The 16,308-nt window shown below is 48.2% G+C and overlaps 1 protein-coding gene across 1 annotated transcript in view; it reads left to right on the top strand.

Moving 5' to 3' along the window:
- Nucleotides 1-1,170: 1,170 nt before the first annotated feature.
- The window catches only part of LOC138278521 (nmrA-like family domain-containing protein 1), a 60,784-nt gene continuing 45,646 nt past the window's right edge, over nucleotides 1,171-16,308 (top strand). The window contains exons 1-2 of the mRNA XM_069219257.1: nucleotides 1,171-1,253; nucleotides 2,694-2,887. Coding sequence (XP_069075358.1) covers nucleotides 1,171-1,253; nucleotides 2,694-2,887 — 277 coding nt within the window. The remainder of the gene's footprint in view (nucleotides 1,254-2,693; nucleotides 2,888-16,308) is intronic.

Raw genomic sequence — 16,308 nt, 5'->3', positions numbered from 1 at the left:
TGTAGGAGTGAAAGAGATCAACTCACGGAAAGTGCATGTGAGAAACACGAGGGTTGCAAAGCAAAGATGACAGGGTGTGATGAGGGTTAGGATGTGTGCCTGTGCAGAGGAAGTGGTGGGTGTTTACTAAGGTCAAGCAAAAAGGATTAATTGGAAGGAGGATTTGAGACAGTGGGGGGGACAGGTGTTAGGGGAGAGTTTGAGTGAGGATGAGAGAGAGTGAGATAGAGCATGTGTGAGAGGGGGTTGGTAAGAGGGCTGTGCCAGACAGGATGTACTAGAGAAGTTGTGAGAACAAGGTGACTATAATATACATGAAAGGAAGATATGAACGTGGTAGAGAGCGGATTGTGAGAAGATGGTGGATAAAGGAATAAGGAGCTGGTTGGTGTGTGATGTGAGAATCTGGAAAGTGCGAAGGAGAGCAAGGAGTCAGAGGATGGAGAGAGAAGGTGCGTGTGAATGAGACGCATGAGATGGAGTGAGTGCAGGACGTTTAAGAGTGGAGGCGGCACTGGTGTATTCACTCACAATTTCATCTGTGATTTATCTTTGTTGATCAAGCTGCAGAGACCAGAGGGTGACCTGCGTGGCAGGGATGTTGGATCTGTACTTCTATACGCCATGTACATTTCAACTATTACTGTCGTGCATTTGTAGGAAAGGAAAGCTTGCGCTTCTGCTACCGGCTGTAAGAGTGCAATGCCTTTTTTGCTACTGTCAAGCTCTACCTGTTCTGCGAGAGAGTGAAGCTTACACTGCTGCAGCCCAATCTGCACCTGTCTAATGAGTGAGGCAAACTTGCACTGCTGCTGCCCACAGCTGTACCTGTCCTGTGAGTGAGGGAAGCTTGCAATGCTGCTGTCTGGCTGTACCTGCCCTATGAGCCAGGGAAGCTTGTACTGCTGCTGCCAAAATGTACCTGTCCTGTGAGCGAGGGAAGCTTGCACTTCTGCTGTCTGGCTGTACCTGCCCTATAAGCCAGGGAAGCTTGCACTGCTGCTCCCAAAATGTACCTGTCCTATGAGCCAGGGAAGCTTGTACTGCTGCTGCCATGCTGAACCTGCCCTATGAGGCAGGGAAGCTTGCACTGCTGCCAAGCTGTACATGTCCTATTAGCGAGGGAAGCTTGCGCTGCTCCTGCCCAGAGCTGTACCGATCCTGTGAGCGATGGAAGTGTCCACAGCTGCCAAGCTGGACCTGTCCTATGCACGAGTGAAGCTTGCACTGCTGCTGCCAAGTGTACCTGTCCTGTGAGTGAGGGAAGCTTGCACTGCTGCCAAGCTGCACCTGTCCTATGAGTCAGGGAAATTTGCATTGTTGCTGCCAATGTGTACTTGCCCTATGAGTGAGGGATGCTTGCACTGTTGCTTCCAAGTTGTACCTGCCCTATGAGTGAGGGAACCTTGCACTGCTGCTGTCCGGCTGTACCTGCCCTATGAGCCAGGGAAGCTTAAACTGCTGCTGCCAAGTTGTACCTGCCCTATGAGCGAGGGAAGGTTGCACTGAAGCTGCTAAGCTGTACCTGTCCTATGAGCTAGGGAAGCATGCACTGCTGCTGCCAAGTTGTACCTGTCCTATGAGCCGGGGAAGCTTGCTCTGCTGCTGCCCCTGATCTATGATGGCGGGAAGCTTACGTTGCTGCTGCCATGCTGCACCTGTCATATGAGCTAGGGAAGCTTGCACTGCTGCCAAGTTGTACCTGTCCTATGAGCCAGGGAAGCTTGCTCTGCTGCTGCCCCTGTCCTATGATGGCGGGAAGCTTACGTTGCTGCTGCCATGCTGCACCTGTCGTATGAGCTAGCGAAACTTGCACTGCTAAGTACCTGTTCTGTGAGCGAGGGAAGCTTGCACTGCTGCCAAAGCTGTACCTGTCCTATGAGCCAGGAAAGCTTTCACTGCTGCTGCCAAGGTGCACCTGTCCTATTAGCCAGGGAAGCTGATACTGCTGCTGCCCCTGTCCTGTGATGGTGGGAAGCTTACGTCGCTCCTGCCACGCTTCACCTGTCCTGTGAGAGAAGAAAGCTTGCACTGCTGCCAAGCTGCACCTGTCCTATGAGCCAGGAAGGCTTGCACTGCTGTGAGGTTATACCTGCCCTATGAGCAAGGGAAGCGTGCACTGCTGCTTGCATGCTGCACATGTAGTTTGAGCCAGGAAAGCTTGTACGGCTGCAGCACCTTTCCTGCAAGGGAAGCTTGTACTGTTGCCATGCTGCACCTGTCCTGTGAGCGAGGGAAGCTTGGACTGCTGCTGCACCTGTCCTGTGAGTGAGGGAAGCTTGTCCTGTTGCTACACCTGTCCTGTGAGCGTGGGAAGCTTGTACTGCTGCTACACCTGTCCTGTGAGCGAGGGAAGCTTGGACTGCTGCTACACCTGTCCTATGAGCGAGGGAAGCTTGGAAAGCTGCTGCACCCGTCCTGTGAGTGAGGGAAGCTTGGACTGCTGCTGCACCTATCCTGTGAGCGAGGGAAGCTTGTACTGCTGCTACACCTGTCCTGTGAGCGAGGGAAGCTTGGACTGCTGCTACACCTGTCCTGTGAGGTACGGAAGCTTGGACTGCTGCTGCACCTGTCCTGTGAGCGAGGGAAGCTTGGACTGCTGCTGTACCTGTCCTGTGAGCGTGGGAAGCTTGGACTGTGCTACACCTGTCCTATGAGCGAGGGAAGTTTGGACTGCTGCTACACCTGTCCAGTGAGCGAGGAAAGCTTGTCCTGCTGCTACACCTGTCCTATGAGCGAGGAAAGCTTGGACTGCTGCTGCACCTGTCCTGTGAGCAATGGAAGCTTGGACTGCTGCTGCACCTGTCCTGTGAGCGTGGGAAGCTTGTCCTGCTGCTACACCTGTCCTATGAGCGAGGGAAGCTTGGACTGCTGCTGCACCCGTCCTGTGAGTGAGGGAAGCTTGGACTACTGCTGCACCTGTCCTGTGAGCGAGGGAAGCTTGGACTGCTGCTGCACCTGTCCTGTGAGCGATGGAAGCTTGGACTGCTGCTGCACCTGTCCTGTGAGCGTGGGAAGCTTGTCCTGCTGCTACACCTGGCCTATGAGCAAGGGAAGCTTGGACTGCTGCTGTAGCTGTCCTGTGAGCTAGGGAAACTTGTACTGCTGCCATGCTGCGTCTGTCCTGTGAGCGAGGGAAGCTTTTACTGCTGCTACACCTGTCCTGTGAGCGAGGGAAGTTTGCATTACTGCTGATGCAGCTGTCCTGTGAGTGAGGGAAGCTTGTACTGCTGCTACACCAGCCCTATGAGCGAGGGAAGCTTGTGTTACTGCTGCTGCACCTGTCCTGTGAGCAAGGGAAGCTTACACTGCTGCTGCTCCTGTCCTATGAGAGAGGGAAGCTTGCACTGCTGATGATCAAGTTATACATGTTCTATGAAGAAGGGGGGTTTCCACTGCAGTTGCCCCTTCTGCACTTTATCTGTGAGGGTGAGAAGCTTGCACTGCTGATGATCAAGTGATACCTGTTCAGTGAGGAGGTGAAGCTTTCACTGTTGCACCCTGTGTTATACCTCTTCTGTGAATGACAGAACCTTAAATGGTTTCTAATACTGCTGACACCAGCCCTGCATCTGTTGTTTGGGAAGTTTAAACCGAGACTGCCCGTGCTGTAACTCTGTTCGGTGCTATTGAAGCTTGGTATCAACTTTCTCACTGTACTCTTGAAAAAATAAGTGAACTGATTTTCCTTTTACTTTTGTATGTGAACATGCACAGCTTTTGAAATACTTTAGACCATTATTAAGATTTTAGAACATAGCTGCTATGTGGGGTGTGACACCTTCAGCTGATCCTGGTTCATAGCCAACACCATTGAGTATGTTGGAGTTTGAGCCTTTAACAACATTATTAAAAGCAAAACTGCAAGCCTAAGAATGCAGCATGCTGTAGGGTGAAAAGCCGGGACTGGCTGCTGGGTCCACATGTCAGAACCATCAGTTTGTGATGTTATGCTTTTTTTCTTCAGGGCAACAAAAAGTTTAGCAGCCAAGTGGGGAAGGGGCCAGAGGTGTCCCTTTCTGATGTAAATATGTTCATCTAACTGCTAATGGGCAAACCTTGCCACAACTAAAGGCCATGTTACAACATCTGTATTGTCCAACACAATGAGAAGCTGCATTGGGCACTCAGAGATAGCATCACCTGCACCCCCACCTCTCCTGTGGATACCATAGTACTGAGCATAGACCAGAGTGCACTGTGCGTCAAGTGCAGCACCTGCAACAGACCTGCCTAGCAGGCCCTCTGCCTTGAGCAACACCGTGGGCCTGGATTCACCAAGATGTCAGGAGCGGAGTAAGTGACATCACATAGTCTTTGACCTTAATGACATTGCAGGAATGTGACATTATATGACCCTTGGCTCAGATCCTTTTCAGGAAGGCATGTCACATGACTCTAACATCACACTCACACTGCCCTCTTACACTTGTTCTCATTCATTCTCTCTCAGACACTTGTATTCACTCTTAAGCTCACTCATACTTATTGACAGTCAGACCCAGGTTTACTAGCGTTTTGCAGTTTGTTTGTGCCACCTTTGAAAAGCAAACCTGGTGGAAAATGATAGGGTGTGATTTACTATCCAACACGAATCCTGATTTGCATTGGATAGTATCCCAAAGTCACACAAAATAGCTTTGTTTTATTTTGCATTGAGTAGGCATTCTTTGGATGGGGGTTGGGCATTCCCATGCAACCACCCATAGGTTTTGATGCAAATCCCTATCCACAAATATTATTAGGGGGAACGTGCACCAAAATCTTACGACTTCTCAAGGAAGGCATAATGTGGAGAAATGTTTTAATTTCTTGTTTTTTCAGCTTTGCATGTGTTGTGCATTGTACAGCACACAAACAAAGTGGTAAATCCTTAAAGCATAGTTTATGTACTGGACGGTGCTCCTTAGAGTATAACGCCTATGCTTCAGAGAATGCACACACCCTCGCACTATGGCGCAGGAGTATGTGCATTGGCATGTGGCTGCCAAAAGGGCAAGGCAGCATAGCATCTTTGATGCAGCGTTGCCTTGCATCAAAGAACTGTAAATGTGGCCCTCAGTCTCACACATTTCTCACTCACAACCTGTCACTGACTCTTGCTCACTTACACATGCATGCTTACACATACATGCACTTGCTTACGCATACACATACCCTTATCTCACATAAACACACACCCGCCTGCAAGCCTGCACACAGCAAACATTTAAAGATATTTTTACTCAACGGCTGCCACCAGAGGTACTGTTTCAGTGTGCTTCATTTTTTATAACACTAATAATGAAGGAACTTTGCTGGCATCAAAATCCGCTAGGATTGGGGCGTTGTCTGGACAGCCAAGATGGTGGGCGCAGTTGCATGAGATCCCACCGGCTGCCACCCTAATTACCGCTCTCTTTGATTGGCGTCCTTGAGGAACTGGTGTAAGTGAGTCAGCACCCCTCCCTACAGCGGGACTACATATTGCTCCCCAGACAACGCTACCCTCTTGGCGACACCTACTTGGTGATTTTGCCTAACCACGAACCTTATAATCATATGACTTGGCTGGTAGTGGCATCATTGGTTCCGATAAGGGCCCATTGGGCCACGTAATAATGGACAAATTTACTGCACCACCGGGAGAAGCGAAGGAGACCCCGACAGAGGACTTTAGTCTGGGACCCCAACGAATGGAGACAACACCTCTGTTATCGTAAAAGCCATCCGTGACTCCAAAAATGCACTGGAGACTAAAATAGGGGAGGTTGGTTTGGATATGGCCCTGGTTCTCCACGACCTCCGCAAGTGGAAGAGAGGGTAACAGAGGCAGAGGGGAGGATCTCAGAGCCGGAGGACACCGTTAAAAACCTCTCCTCAGAGGTGACCCACCTTTTCCGGCATGCAAAAGCCTTCCAAGATCGCGCAGAAGATGCAGAAAGTCAGGCCTGTCAAAATAGCCTCTGCTTCACTGGATTCCCAGAGGAGGCCAAGGGCCATTTCCCCAAAACTTCCTTGAGCAATGGATCCTGTCTTGACTAGAACCATCAAGCCTGACTCCTTGCTTTATCCTTGAGCTGTTCACAGCTCCCTGACCCAAAAACTATCACCTGGAGCCCTACCCAGGTCTCTGATAGCACCTTTTGTTAAAGTATAGAGATCAGGTTGTAGTGCTGAAGGGTGTCCGACTCAAAGGAGTCCTGCTGTTCCAATCAGGGCGCATACAGATTTTCCCTGATTACACCGACTTGGGCCAAAAGCAGCGCAAATCTTACGACCAGGTAAAGGTAAAGTTAGGAGCCATGCAAATTCCCTACATGCTTCTCTACCAGCCAAATTGTGAGTAATTCACGACTCCAAGACTGTTTTTCGACTTCCCAAAGGAGGCCTGGACATGGCTTACTAAACAACGTCCACTTGTCACTAACCCGCCACCTCCCTGGTATGCTGTCACCCTGTGAAGGTGTCCTGCCAGGGTTCCGTGAAGGCAAAGGGGAAGCTTCAGCGGAAGAGATCCGACGAAGGCACACCGCGCCACCAGAGGCAGAGACCACCACAGTCTCAGACAGAGAGAGAAGGCACCATATGGGCTGATTCTGCGTCTTAACCATGACCTGATCCAGCTACAGACTCATACTTGGGACTAATCCCTGATGCTGCATGAAAGATCCTACGAGCACCAGCACCACTGTCTCCTACGATAATATTGTCAATCAAGGTTTCTTGGGGGATGGCTGGTGTGTTGCCTATCCACCACACTTGGGTACTTCATCCCCTCAAAGTTAGTTAGTTCTAAGTCTAAGTTGGGGATGGGAGACAGATGCTTCTACAAGGTGGGAAGTATAGGTGCGGGGTTACAAGGTTTGGGTCGCTTCAAAGGTTTGATTTGCTCATTCTTACTTTATACCCACTACCTCTGGGTGTGCCACACACTATCATACCCAGCAGGTATTTGGACAGGTTTCCCTATTGGATGGGTCACTATCAGATGCCCCTTCCGGGAGGTGGAGGGGCGACCTGTAGCGGGCTTACATTGAGTTTCTTTCCACCGTTATGCCACGGGCCTTCTCAGTAATGACTTGGAATGTAAGCCGTCTACAAGACCATATCAAGAGATGGGTAGGGAGGGGTCTGTGTTCCATTTTCTGCAGCAGTATTATCCAAAGATTGAATTGCTTCAAGAAGCTCACCTACAGGGCCATAACTGTCACTTTCTAGCCCACAAGAGATACGATAGAACATGCCATGCAGAATGCACTGGAGGGTCCTGAGGGGTGGTAATCCTTCTACATAAGTCACTACCACTGGCCACAACCAAGAGCACACACGACAGCCACAGCCAATACACAATATTGGAAGGCACAGTAGAGGGCACCACATACTGTCGTAAATACTCTTGTTATAGTAGCAAGGCTGCTGGATTTGGGCAGCAGCACCACGGGACACCGGGGACTGAGTCTGATCCTGCTCCATGTGACAGCTGTCAGCCTAACCCTTCCAGACAGCTAGCAGCACCTCACCAGTATCCAAGAGTAAAGGGTGATTTGGGGCAGTCCTTAGCATGTCATCTGGATTTCTCAGGCGAATTGTGATGGAATAGATCTTACCCCTTTCTCTCAGTCACATTTGTCTCACACATTGAAAGGCAAAACAGAAGCAGGACTAGGTTCAATGGGTTTCATTGAATCAACTGCATCCTACATAAAAAGGCATGTACTATGATTATGAGGGTGATAAAACATAATAAAAGAAAGGCTGTGAGAAGAAAAGTGAAACATAGGAAAAGTCCCACCATACTGTCACAATGGTTCTAAAATCCTTGCCTGCACTACTAAGGTTCTCTACAAAAGAATGGCAGTGTAAGCCCTAATCTGCCCATTAGCCCCCCTCGGGAGGACCCCATCCCCCATACATGTGATTGTATAGAAGAGGTCTGTTGGTCTACTGCAAATTCTCCCACATGAAAGGAGAGACTGCATCAGGTCTCAGCAGAAACCTGCAAAGCGGCATGCTTTGTACGATGGCAACTGGTTGGAATTCCCCTCTATCGTGTAGGGGCAGTGAGGTGTTTTATAACAAAACATCTGCCCTGACGTGACAACACATATATTTCTGTGTATGAGAGTTGGCAACATGATAAGCGCTTTGTACCAGCAATAATTTGTAACTTATTGCATACAACCTTGGGTAGAGCACAGAATGAAAATGCTGTGCAGAGAAAGAATATCAGAAGTCTGTGTAAAAGGACAAACTGCTAAAATAATAAAAACATCTCCACTAAATTAAGACTTCTGCTAAAATAATGGAGACATAAAAATTCATGCCTCAGAGTGAAAGGGCACAAGCTGCAGGCGTAGGCTAAAATAACGTGCCTGTGTAATAGCTTAAATAGCCTCACAACAATACAATGTCTTGAGCATCTCTATCCCACCAGCCATGCACCATTTTGTGGCATCACTACCTTCCAAGATGACCATAGTGGGGGTGACTTTAATGACGTCATGGGGTGGATGAACTGGTGTAGGATGGGAAGGGGGTCCCTGTTACAGGTCAGAGATCTAGAGGAATGGGTGAGGGGGTTAGGCCTTAGCAACACGTTGCGGGTTTAGAACCCTGAGAAACTAGAGCACACTCACCCATAGGCTGCACATGGGTCAATTTCTTGAGTAGATTATTTGTTTCTTCCAGCCGCTGATCTCCCTTATGGCTTGGGATCGAAAATTCCCTCCCGTGGCCTATAAGACTGTGCCCCAGTCTCCTTTTCGAGACAGCACACATAGGGAAGCCCCATATATGGTGCCTTAATGCTCTTTTCCTCATGGATGACAAATTTGCTGACCATCAGCTCTTGGAGCTGAAGGCCTTTCTTGATCTGAACAGGGATTCGGTGGACTCAGCAGGGACCCTGTGGGAGGCTTGCAAGGCCTTCATGAGGGGCACTGCCCGATCCTACATTTGGGGAGTTGACCGTGAAAAGGGTAGCAGTATCTCCAACCTGGAAATCTCAAAATGACCAGAGAGCGTGAAACCCCAGATAAGTTGAGTGACTCGAGGGTACATCAACTATAGCTTGAAAGAGTGACGTGGCACCAACTTTGTTTGGAAGACGCCTGTAAGTGTTGGTTTGCATCCATGCTCCGAGTTTACAAATAGGGGAATAAGTCAAGCAAGCTTTTGCATTGGCTAGCTACACGTGACTCAGAATCTAGGGTAATATCTTCCATACTGGATGAGGCCAGAGGGTGGGTTGAATACTCACAGGGAATAGCGGCGGTGTTTGTTCAATATTATGAGAGCTTATATGTGACAAGGGCCCGGCTAGATTGCGAGACAACCGACCCTCTGGTGGCAGAGCTCCCCCTACCTCTCATTTCCAACTCAGACAGGACTGCACTGAAAAACCAAAGGGTACAGGAACAGTATAGTTAGGTTCTGAATTTACTCGTTCAAAACAAAAGAAATTCAACAATTGTTAGAAATGGGGTCTTTGGCTGGCAGTCAGTTTGCACTCTGTCCAAGCAGGGACCCTCACTCTGGTCAGGGAAATGGAGATACACACTTGGGTAACCCCATCTCACCCCCTTGGTAGCTTGGAACAAGCAGTCAGGCTTATCCCAAAGGCAATGTGTAAAGTATTTGTATCAACACACACAGCAATACACTGAAAACAATGCAAAATGGACACCACGCCAGTTTAGAAATATAGGTAATATTTATCTAAATCAAACAAGAGCAAAACGACAAAAATCCAACATACATAAGTTGATATGAATTTTCAAAAGAATAGGAGTCTTACTGCATAGAAAACGTTGATTTTACCTGGTTTGCGTTAAAAAAAAAAGCTGCACGGGCAAGCATGCATCGAAAAGTCAGTGATGCGTCTATTCGTAACTCATAAGTGAGGCCATGTGACGTTTCTTCTCCGGTCGGGTAGGCAATGTGTTGTTTTTCTCCCTCGCAAAGAGATCGATGCACCGATTTCTAGACAGGTCACCTCAGATCCGCTCTGATTCACGATGACTTTGACTCCCAGGGACGATCCATGACAAATCCGGTTGCACGGTGTTAGAAAACCAAGCTGCGTGGGGTTTGCATCGTTATCAGGATATTGTGTCGTTTCTCCAGCCGCGATGCGGCGAGCTCCCAGCCACGATGCAGGTGGAGCGTCGACTCTTGCCACGAATCGGGTGGCGCGTCATTTATCATCCGCGTTGCAGATGGTGCGTCAAAAATTTCCCAGCACGGTGTTCTGTGCATTGATTTCACCTCTTGTTCTGCCAGCTTCACCTTTCAAGGGCCCAGGGACTTGATAAGGCAGCACTTGGCAGGGCAGGAGTCTCAGCAGAGAGTCCAGGTGCTGGCAGAGGAAGTCTTTTATGGCCCTGAGACTTCAAAACAGGAGACAAGCTCAGTTCAAATCCTTGGAGATTCTTCTTCAAGCAGGAATGTACAACAAAGTCCAGTCTTTGTCCCCTTTCACAGGCAGAAGCAGCAACAGCAGGACAGCCAAACAAAGCACAGTCACAGGCAGGGGCAGGACTTCTCCTCAGCTCTTCTCCTTGGCAGAGGTTCCTCTTGGTTCCAGAAGTGATGTAAAGTCTGGGGTTTTGGGTCCACTAATTATACCCCTTTCTGCCTTTGAAGTAGGCAAACTTCAAAGGAAAGTCCCTGTTGTTCACAGGATCCTGCCTTGCCCAGGCCAGGTCCCGGACACAAACCAGGGGGTTGGAGACTGCATTGTGTGAGGGCAGGCACAGCTCATTCAGGTGTAAGTGAATATTACTGCCTCCACTCTAGCTCAGATGGCTCATCAGGATATGCAGGCTATACCCAAGCTCCCTTTGTGTCAGTGTCTAGAGGAGATTCACAAACAGCCCAACTGTCAGTCTGACCAAGACAGGGAATCCACAAACAGGCAGAGTCACAGAATGGCTTAAGCAAGAAAATACCTACTTTCTAAAAGTTGCATTTTCAAACTAACAGTCTAAATACCAACTTCACTAAAATATGTATTTTTAAATTCTGATTTCAGAAACACCAAACTCCACATTTCTATCTGCTCTCAAAGGGACTTTGCACTTCAAAAATATTTAAAGGCAGCCCCCGTGTTAACCTATGAGAAAGATAGGCCTTGCAACACTGAATACCAAATTTGGCAGTATGTCACTGTTAGAACATTTAAAACACATCAGTCCCTGTCCCACCTTTAATATAGACTGCACCCTGCCCATGGGGCTACATGGGGCCTACCTTAGCGGTGCCTTACATGTATAAAAAGGGAAGGTTAAGGCCTGGCAAGTGGGAACATTTGCCAAGTCGAATTGGCAGTTTAAAACTGCACACACATACACCAGTGTTGCAGGTCCTCTAGTAGCATTTGATTTACAGGCCCTGGGCACCTCTAGTGCACTTTACTAGGTACTTACTAATAAATCAAATATGCCAATCATGGAAAAGCCAATTACACATACACTTTACATAGGAGCACTTGCACTTTAGCACTGGTCAGCAGTGGTAAAGTGCCCAGAGTACCATAAACAGCAAAAACAGAGTCCAGCACACAGGCAAAATATGAGAAGCAGAGGCAAAAAGAGACAGGGGAGACCACACCAAGGATGCCAGGTCTAACAACCAAGTTCCACTTTTGCAGGTTGGTCGAGGTCGCAGTAGGCATGCTGTGCCAGCTGGAGAAGTGTGGGTGGCTCCCGGTTCTGACGGGAGCAATGGTGGAAAGTCTCTTGGAGCTGGTGCTGGGACACTGAGGGGGACCACTTGGAAAAGGTCTGTTCTTGCAGATTTAAAGGTGGTGCCTGGGGGTCCCTTTGGAGTGTCAAGGACACTAGGGGTGAGGGACCCTTGGGGCACAGCTGGTTCTTTGTTGCAGGGCACAGAGCGGCCAGGTGCAGAGTGAATCGGTGAGCCAGAGGCTGTGCAGAAAGGAGCCCTTTGGATCTGGAGGTAGGTCTCTTAGAAGGTGGCCTATAGGACAAAGGAGGCACTCTGGCTGGAGGTCCAGGGTGTTCCTGAAGTCCCTCGACTAGTGCTTCCTCCTGGTCCTTTTTCAGCTCTGGGCGAGCTGCTTTTCTAGGTGTCTGATGACCAGTACCCAGGGTATTAGTACGGTCCGGCCACTATAGGGTGCAGTGGCACCAAACTTGGCACACTTGCAGGGTTTGTCCTTGTGGTCGTCAGGGTGTTGTCAGGTGCAGCTGCGACTTCTGGTTCGGGAGATATCAGCCGGTTAGTGAAGTGGCCCTCGCTGGGTTGCTGGTTCTTTGTCTGTTGCAGAGTGGTACTTCCACTCAGGAGGGAGTTCTTCGGTGATTGGTGAAGTCTGGAGGTCCTCAGGGTCTCTTGAGGTCAGTCCAGTGTCCAGCTCCTCTGCAGCAGTGATTGTTGAGTCCTGGGTGCTGCAGGTATGGTTTTGACGCCTTTCTTTGTGCAGCAGGTCCACAGTTCTCGTGCCTTGGATCTTCTTTGGGCTAGTCTTCTTTGTGCCCTTCGAATCTGATTTCTTGGTCCAGGGATGCCCACTAAATACTGAAGTTAGTGGGCATTTTAGAGGAAACCTGGTAGTGTCCAATGGGAAACTTACACTTGGGTGGCTACACCCACTATAGTGGCCACTTCCTGTTGGAAGGGTCACTTCCCTAAACCTAATTGGCTATTTTCCTTCCATCTAAGATGGAGGAAAATAAAATGGAAGGTCCATATCACAGGACAACACCTTAGGGGTGGTGCATGCCAGGTGGGGCCACTCCTCCTACCCTTTGTGTGGGTTCCTGTCTTTGCTCCTGCAAAAATTGGGGATTTGCAAAGGGGGAGGCCATCTGCACGTGTCCAGCACGTGTATTAAAATGGCTGCTCTGTTCACTCACTTTGTCCCAGGTTTGGCAAGGACACAGTGGGTGCATATTGCTCATGCAGCTATACCCTCACATATAATATGGAGCACCCTGCCTTAGGGCTGTAAGGCCGGCCAGAGGGGTGTCTTGACCACAGTAAACGCAGTGTATGGTGGACAGGGCACACAGGCAGTGTGTCATGTTGAGTTTGTGTTTTAGGTTTGCACCAGGACACTGACTGCAATGGCAGTGCTGGGTGCATCTGGATGCATGCCCCTAGAGGGTGGCAAAATCAGTGCTGCTGCCCTCAGGGGCCTACCCCTAGTACCTCATGCCCTGGGCACAATGGTACCCATTTACTAGGGACTAATAGTGGTAGTTAAGGGTGTATCCAATTGTGCCAATGTATCACAACAGTTTTAGGGAAAGCACTCTAGCCCAGAGAACCTGGTTAGCAGCAGCCCTGGGCACTACACCTTCTAGCCTACATCAAACATCAGGCAAAAAGTGGGGCTAACCATGTCAAAAAGAGACCTTTTCTCGCAACATTACCCTGGGTGAAATACATAAAACATTCACTATCCACCTTGGGTCTGATTGCTCTTTGGAGTCACCCAAAACCCATCATCTCATCTCCTGTTACACTGGTGAAGACGACCTTTTGGGAGAATGAAGATACCAAAATTATTCAATCACCAAATCCTGGCACACTGACTGGTAGGTTCCTAGAAATAAAATCAACCCCCATGTTTAAGCCCTTTCTTGATGAGACTGACCCGCCATTCACGAAATCTCTTTATATAAGATTCAGGTTGGGAAACCTACCACTTGCAACTGTTACCTGCAAGTGGAAGGGCCAAACCGAAGGTAGTAAACTCTGTCAAGAGTGTAGGGAAACAGAAGAGATTGATGAACACCTGTTTTTTTTTTTTTACCAACCTACATAAGACAATGTAAGTTCTGGATCGTGCCTCTTGGCCACACCCTGGAAATTCGCCAACATAGGGTTGCACTGAGGCTTTGCAGGTCGGATACCACACCGTACATTGTATTCTCAATTACAAAGTACCTTAAATCTATCGGGCCTATTCGGTCTAAGATCTTGTCTTATTCGGTTCCCCCATAGCAAATTATGCTCGAAGCGCTTATGGGCTCTCGCCCCTTGGACATATAGGCAATAATTTGAATAAATGCGATCATAACTTGGTTACAATGAGTATCTATGGAATTGGAAATTGTTCAATCTTATATGTTCTTTCTCCTATGACTTTGTGCTTTATTGCTTTGAGCACAAGGGGATCAAATTACTAATTTTAATAGCGACATTTAAATTCGTTTTTTATCTGAGACCTAAACAATTGTTCGTTAGCTTGAATTTTTAGGTCAAGCGTTAGCGTTCGGCCTGCTGTATACTAAAGTATACAATAGAGTGAGTTCCAGTGTTTTGATTTGTTAGTTGCAGTGTCCTTCAAAAATCCTTGCTTGCTAGTGGTCAGTTCTGCTTCTTTGTCCTGCCTTTTTTCACTTTGGGAGCAGCACAAAGTACTGTGTAATTGCGCTATGTCCTGTTTATCTCTTCTGTAAGGGACTTTTTTTTGCCATTTGTCTATTTCACCTCAACAGTGTGGGTGCTTTTTCAGTCCCTCCTCCCCACCAGCTCCCTCTGTAAACATAAACCAACAGCAGAGGAAGGCTTTTCTAGGGCCAGCTCACCCTCGCTCTCTTTATTTTCAGTCTGTGTGGCAAGAAAAGTCCACTCAGTAATTTACAACGCTAGGAGCTCTAACTCGAGCAAACACGAGAGCATTGCATTCCAAATGCTTTTTTTTTTTATTGTTTCCTGCTCATTAGGTGCCCATCACTGATCTCAGCCACACAAAAAAAAGCAGCGCAATTGCGCTGCGTTTTTTTTTCTTTTCATTAGTGTGGCAAGAAAAGTCCAGTTAGGAGTTTAAAACGGTAATAGCTCGAACTCGAGCAAATGCGCGACCGGTTGCATTGAAAATGCTTGTTTAATATTTATATTCAGCGCGCGCTCCCAGGACAATACACTGCAGAAAAGAATGATCTACATCTGCAAAGCTAGCTGCAGTCAATTTGCAGGAAACTGAGCGGGGATCCATGTGTTTCAGGGTTTCCCTCAATTCTGCACTCGCCGGACTATCGGATATTTAGTCCCTGCTGAAAGATGCTCTTTACCTCATTCGTCATCCCTAACCGCCTTCCTAAACGTGCCTTGGGCGCCTGCCTGAGTAAGTGACCCGCAACATCAGGATAAGGCCTGATAGTAACCCCACATGTAGTTGACATCAGCGGCACCGCAAATGTAATTTTTTTTACGTGCGCAGGATTTTTAAGTTTGCACACTGTTTGGTCTTTTCATCAGAATGAGTAGTGAAAAAAACCCGATTTCTATGTTACAGTCCAATTTAATCGAGTCTGATGTTTCTCCGGGACTGACAGAATGCCCAACGGCACAATATTACTCTCTCACTGGTAATGTGATGGATTATAATGTCAGACAAAATAATCAATGCCGTGAGCACAGCCATCGAACATCGATGAAGCATTGCATCACAACAGCCAGGCCTAATGTGGAGCGCCAGGTCCACAGATCATTGAGATGACGCTGCAGAGTTGGTGACCCAAGTCGATGGGGTAACAGTATTTGTTGTAAGAAAACAAACTCCGGCGATAGTTTCGACTCACAGTGCTAGACCCCAAATCAATCGTATTCCCTGTACCCAGTGCTTGTAATGGAAATATAGAAGTAGAGGTACTCATTGTTTAGAGCAGCTTCTTGCTCCTGAAAAGTCTGGTACTCGCCTAATAAATGTATGAGAATAGTGGTGAGAAGTGCAGGTCCTCTCCCTCTCAAATGAAAGAAGTGCAGGTACTCGGACCTGCATAATTAAATCATTGATGGTACCATTCATGGAAGGAGGCAAGAAAAAGTCAACCCGGTGCTCTTTTCAATGAAGCACTTGCGTTTGTCAGCGCCTCCTGAAAGTATTGGTATTTCCAAATTTCTCTAGAAAATCTGAGGAGAGGCTTAAAATGACGCCCAAATATTTGAGTACAGGGTCATTTAATATTCTAACCTTGAAGCAGTCAGGGCAATACCTGCATGTTAGTGCGCATGCGTGAAATGCATCAGAACTGCAGGCAGCGGTAGGGCGTGAACTGACAGCTCGCGTCAAGACAGACCACACATAAAAACATGGCAGTAGGCACTACACCCACTGACCTATCTCATCGGCTCTATATTACAAAGGACAACAAACACCTTATTTCAGCCAGAAATGTCATTTGTTTGCGTCGCCCATCCCACGTGTTTTCTGTATGATGTACACCAGTGTTCCCCAACCCCCGGGCCGCGGACCGGTGCCGGTCCGCGGATCAATCGGCACCGGGCCACCGAGGAACTTCAAATCTTGAAGGCATGTTTAAATACAATTAAATTAAAATTATTAAATCAAAA

This window comes from Pleurodeles waltl, chromosome 2_2 (assembly GCF_031143425.1).
Source record: "Pleurodeles waltl isolate 20211129_DDA chromosome 2_2, aPleWal1.hap1.20221129, whole genome shotgun sequence".
Taxonomy (NCBI): Eukaryota; Metazoa; Chordata; class Amphibia; order Caudata; family Salamandridae; genus Pleurodeles; species Pleurodeles waltl.
Note: the sequence above shows the minus strand (reverse complement) of the source record. Positions and strands in the feature narration are given on the sequence as shown.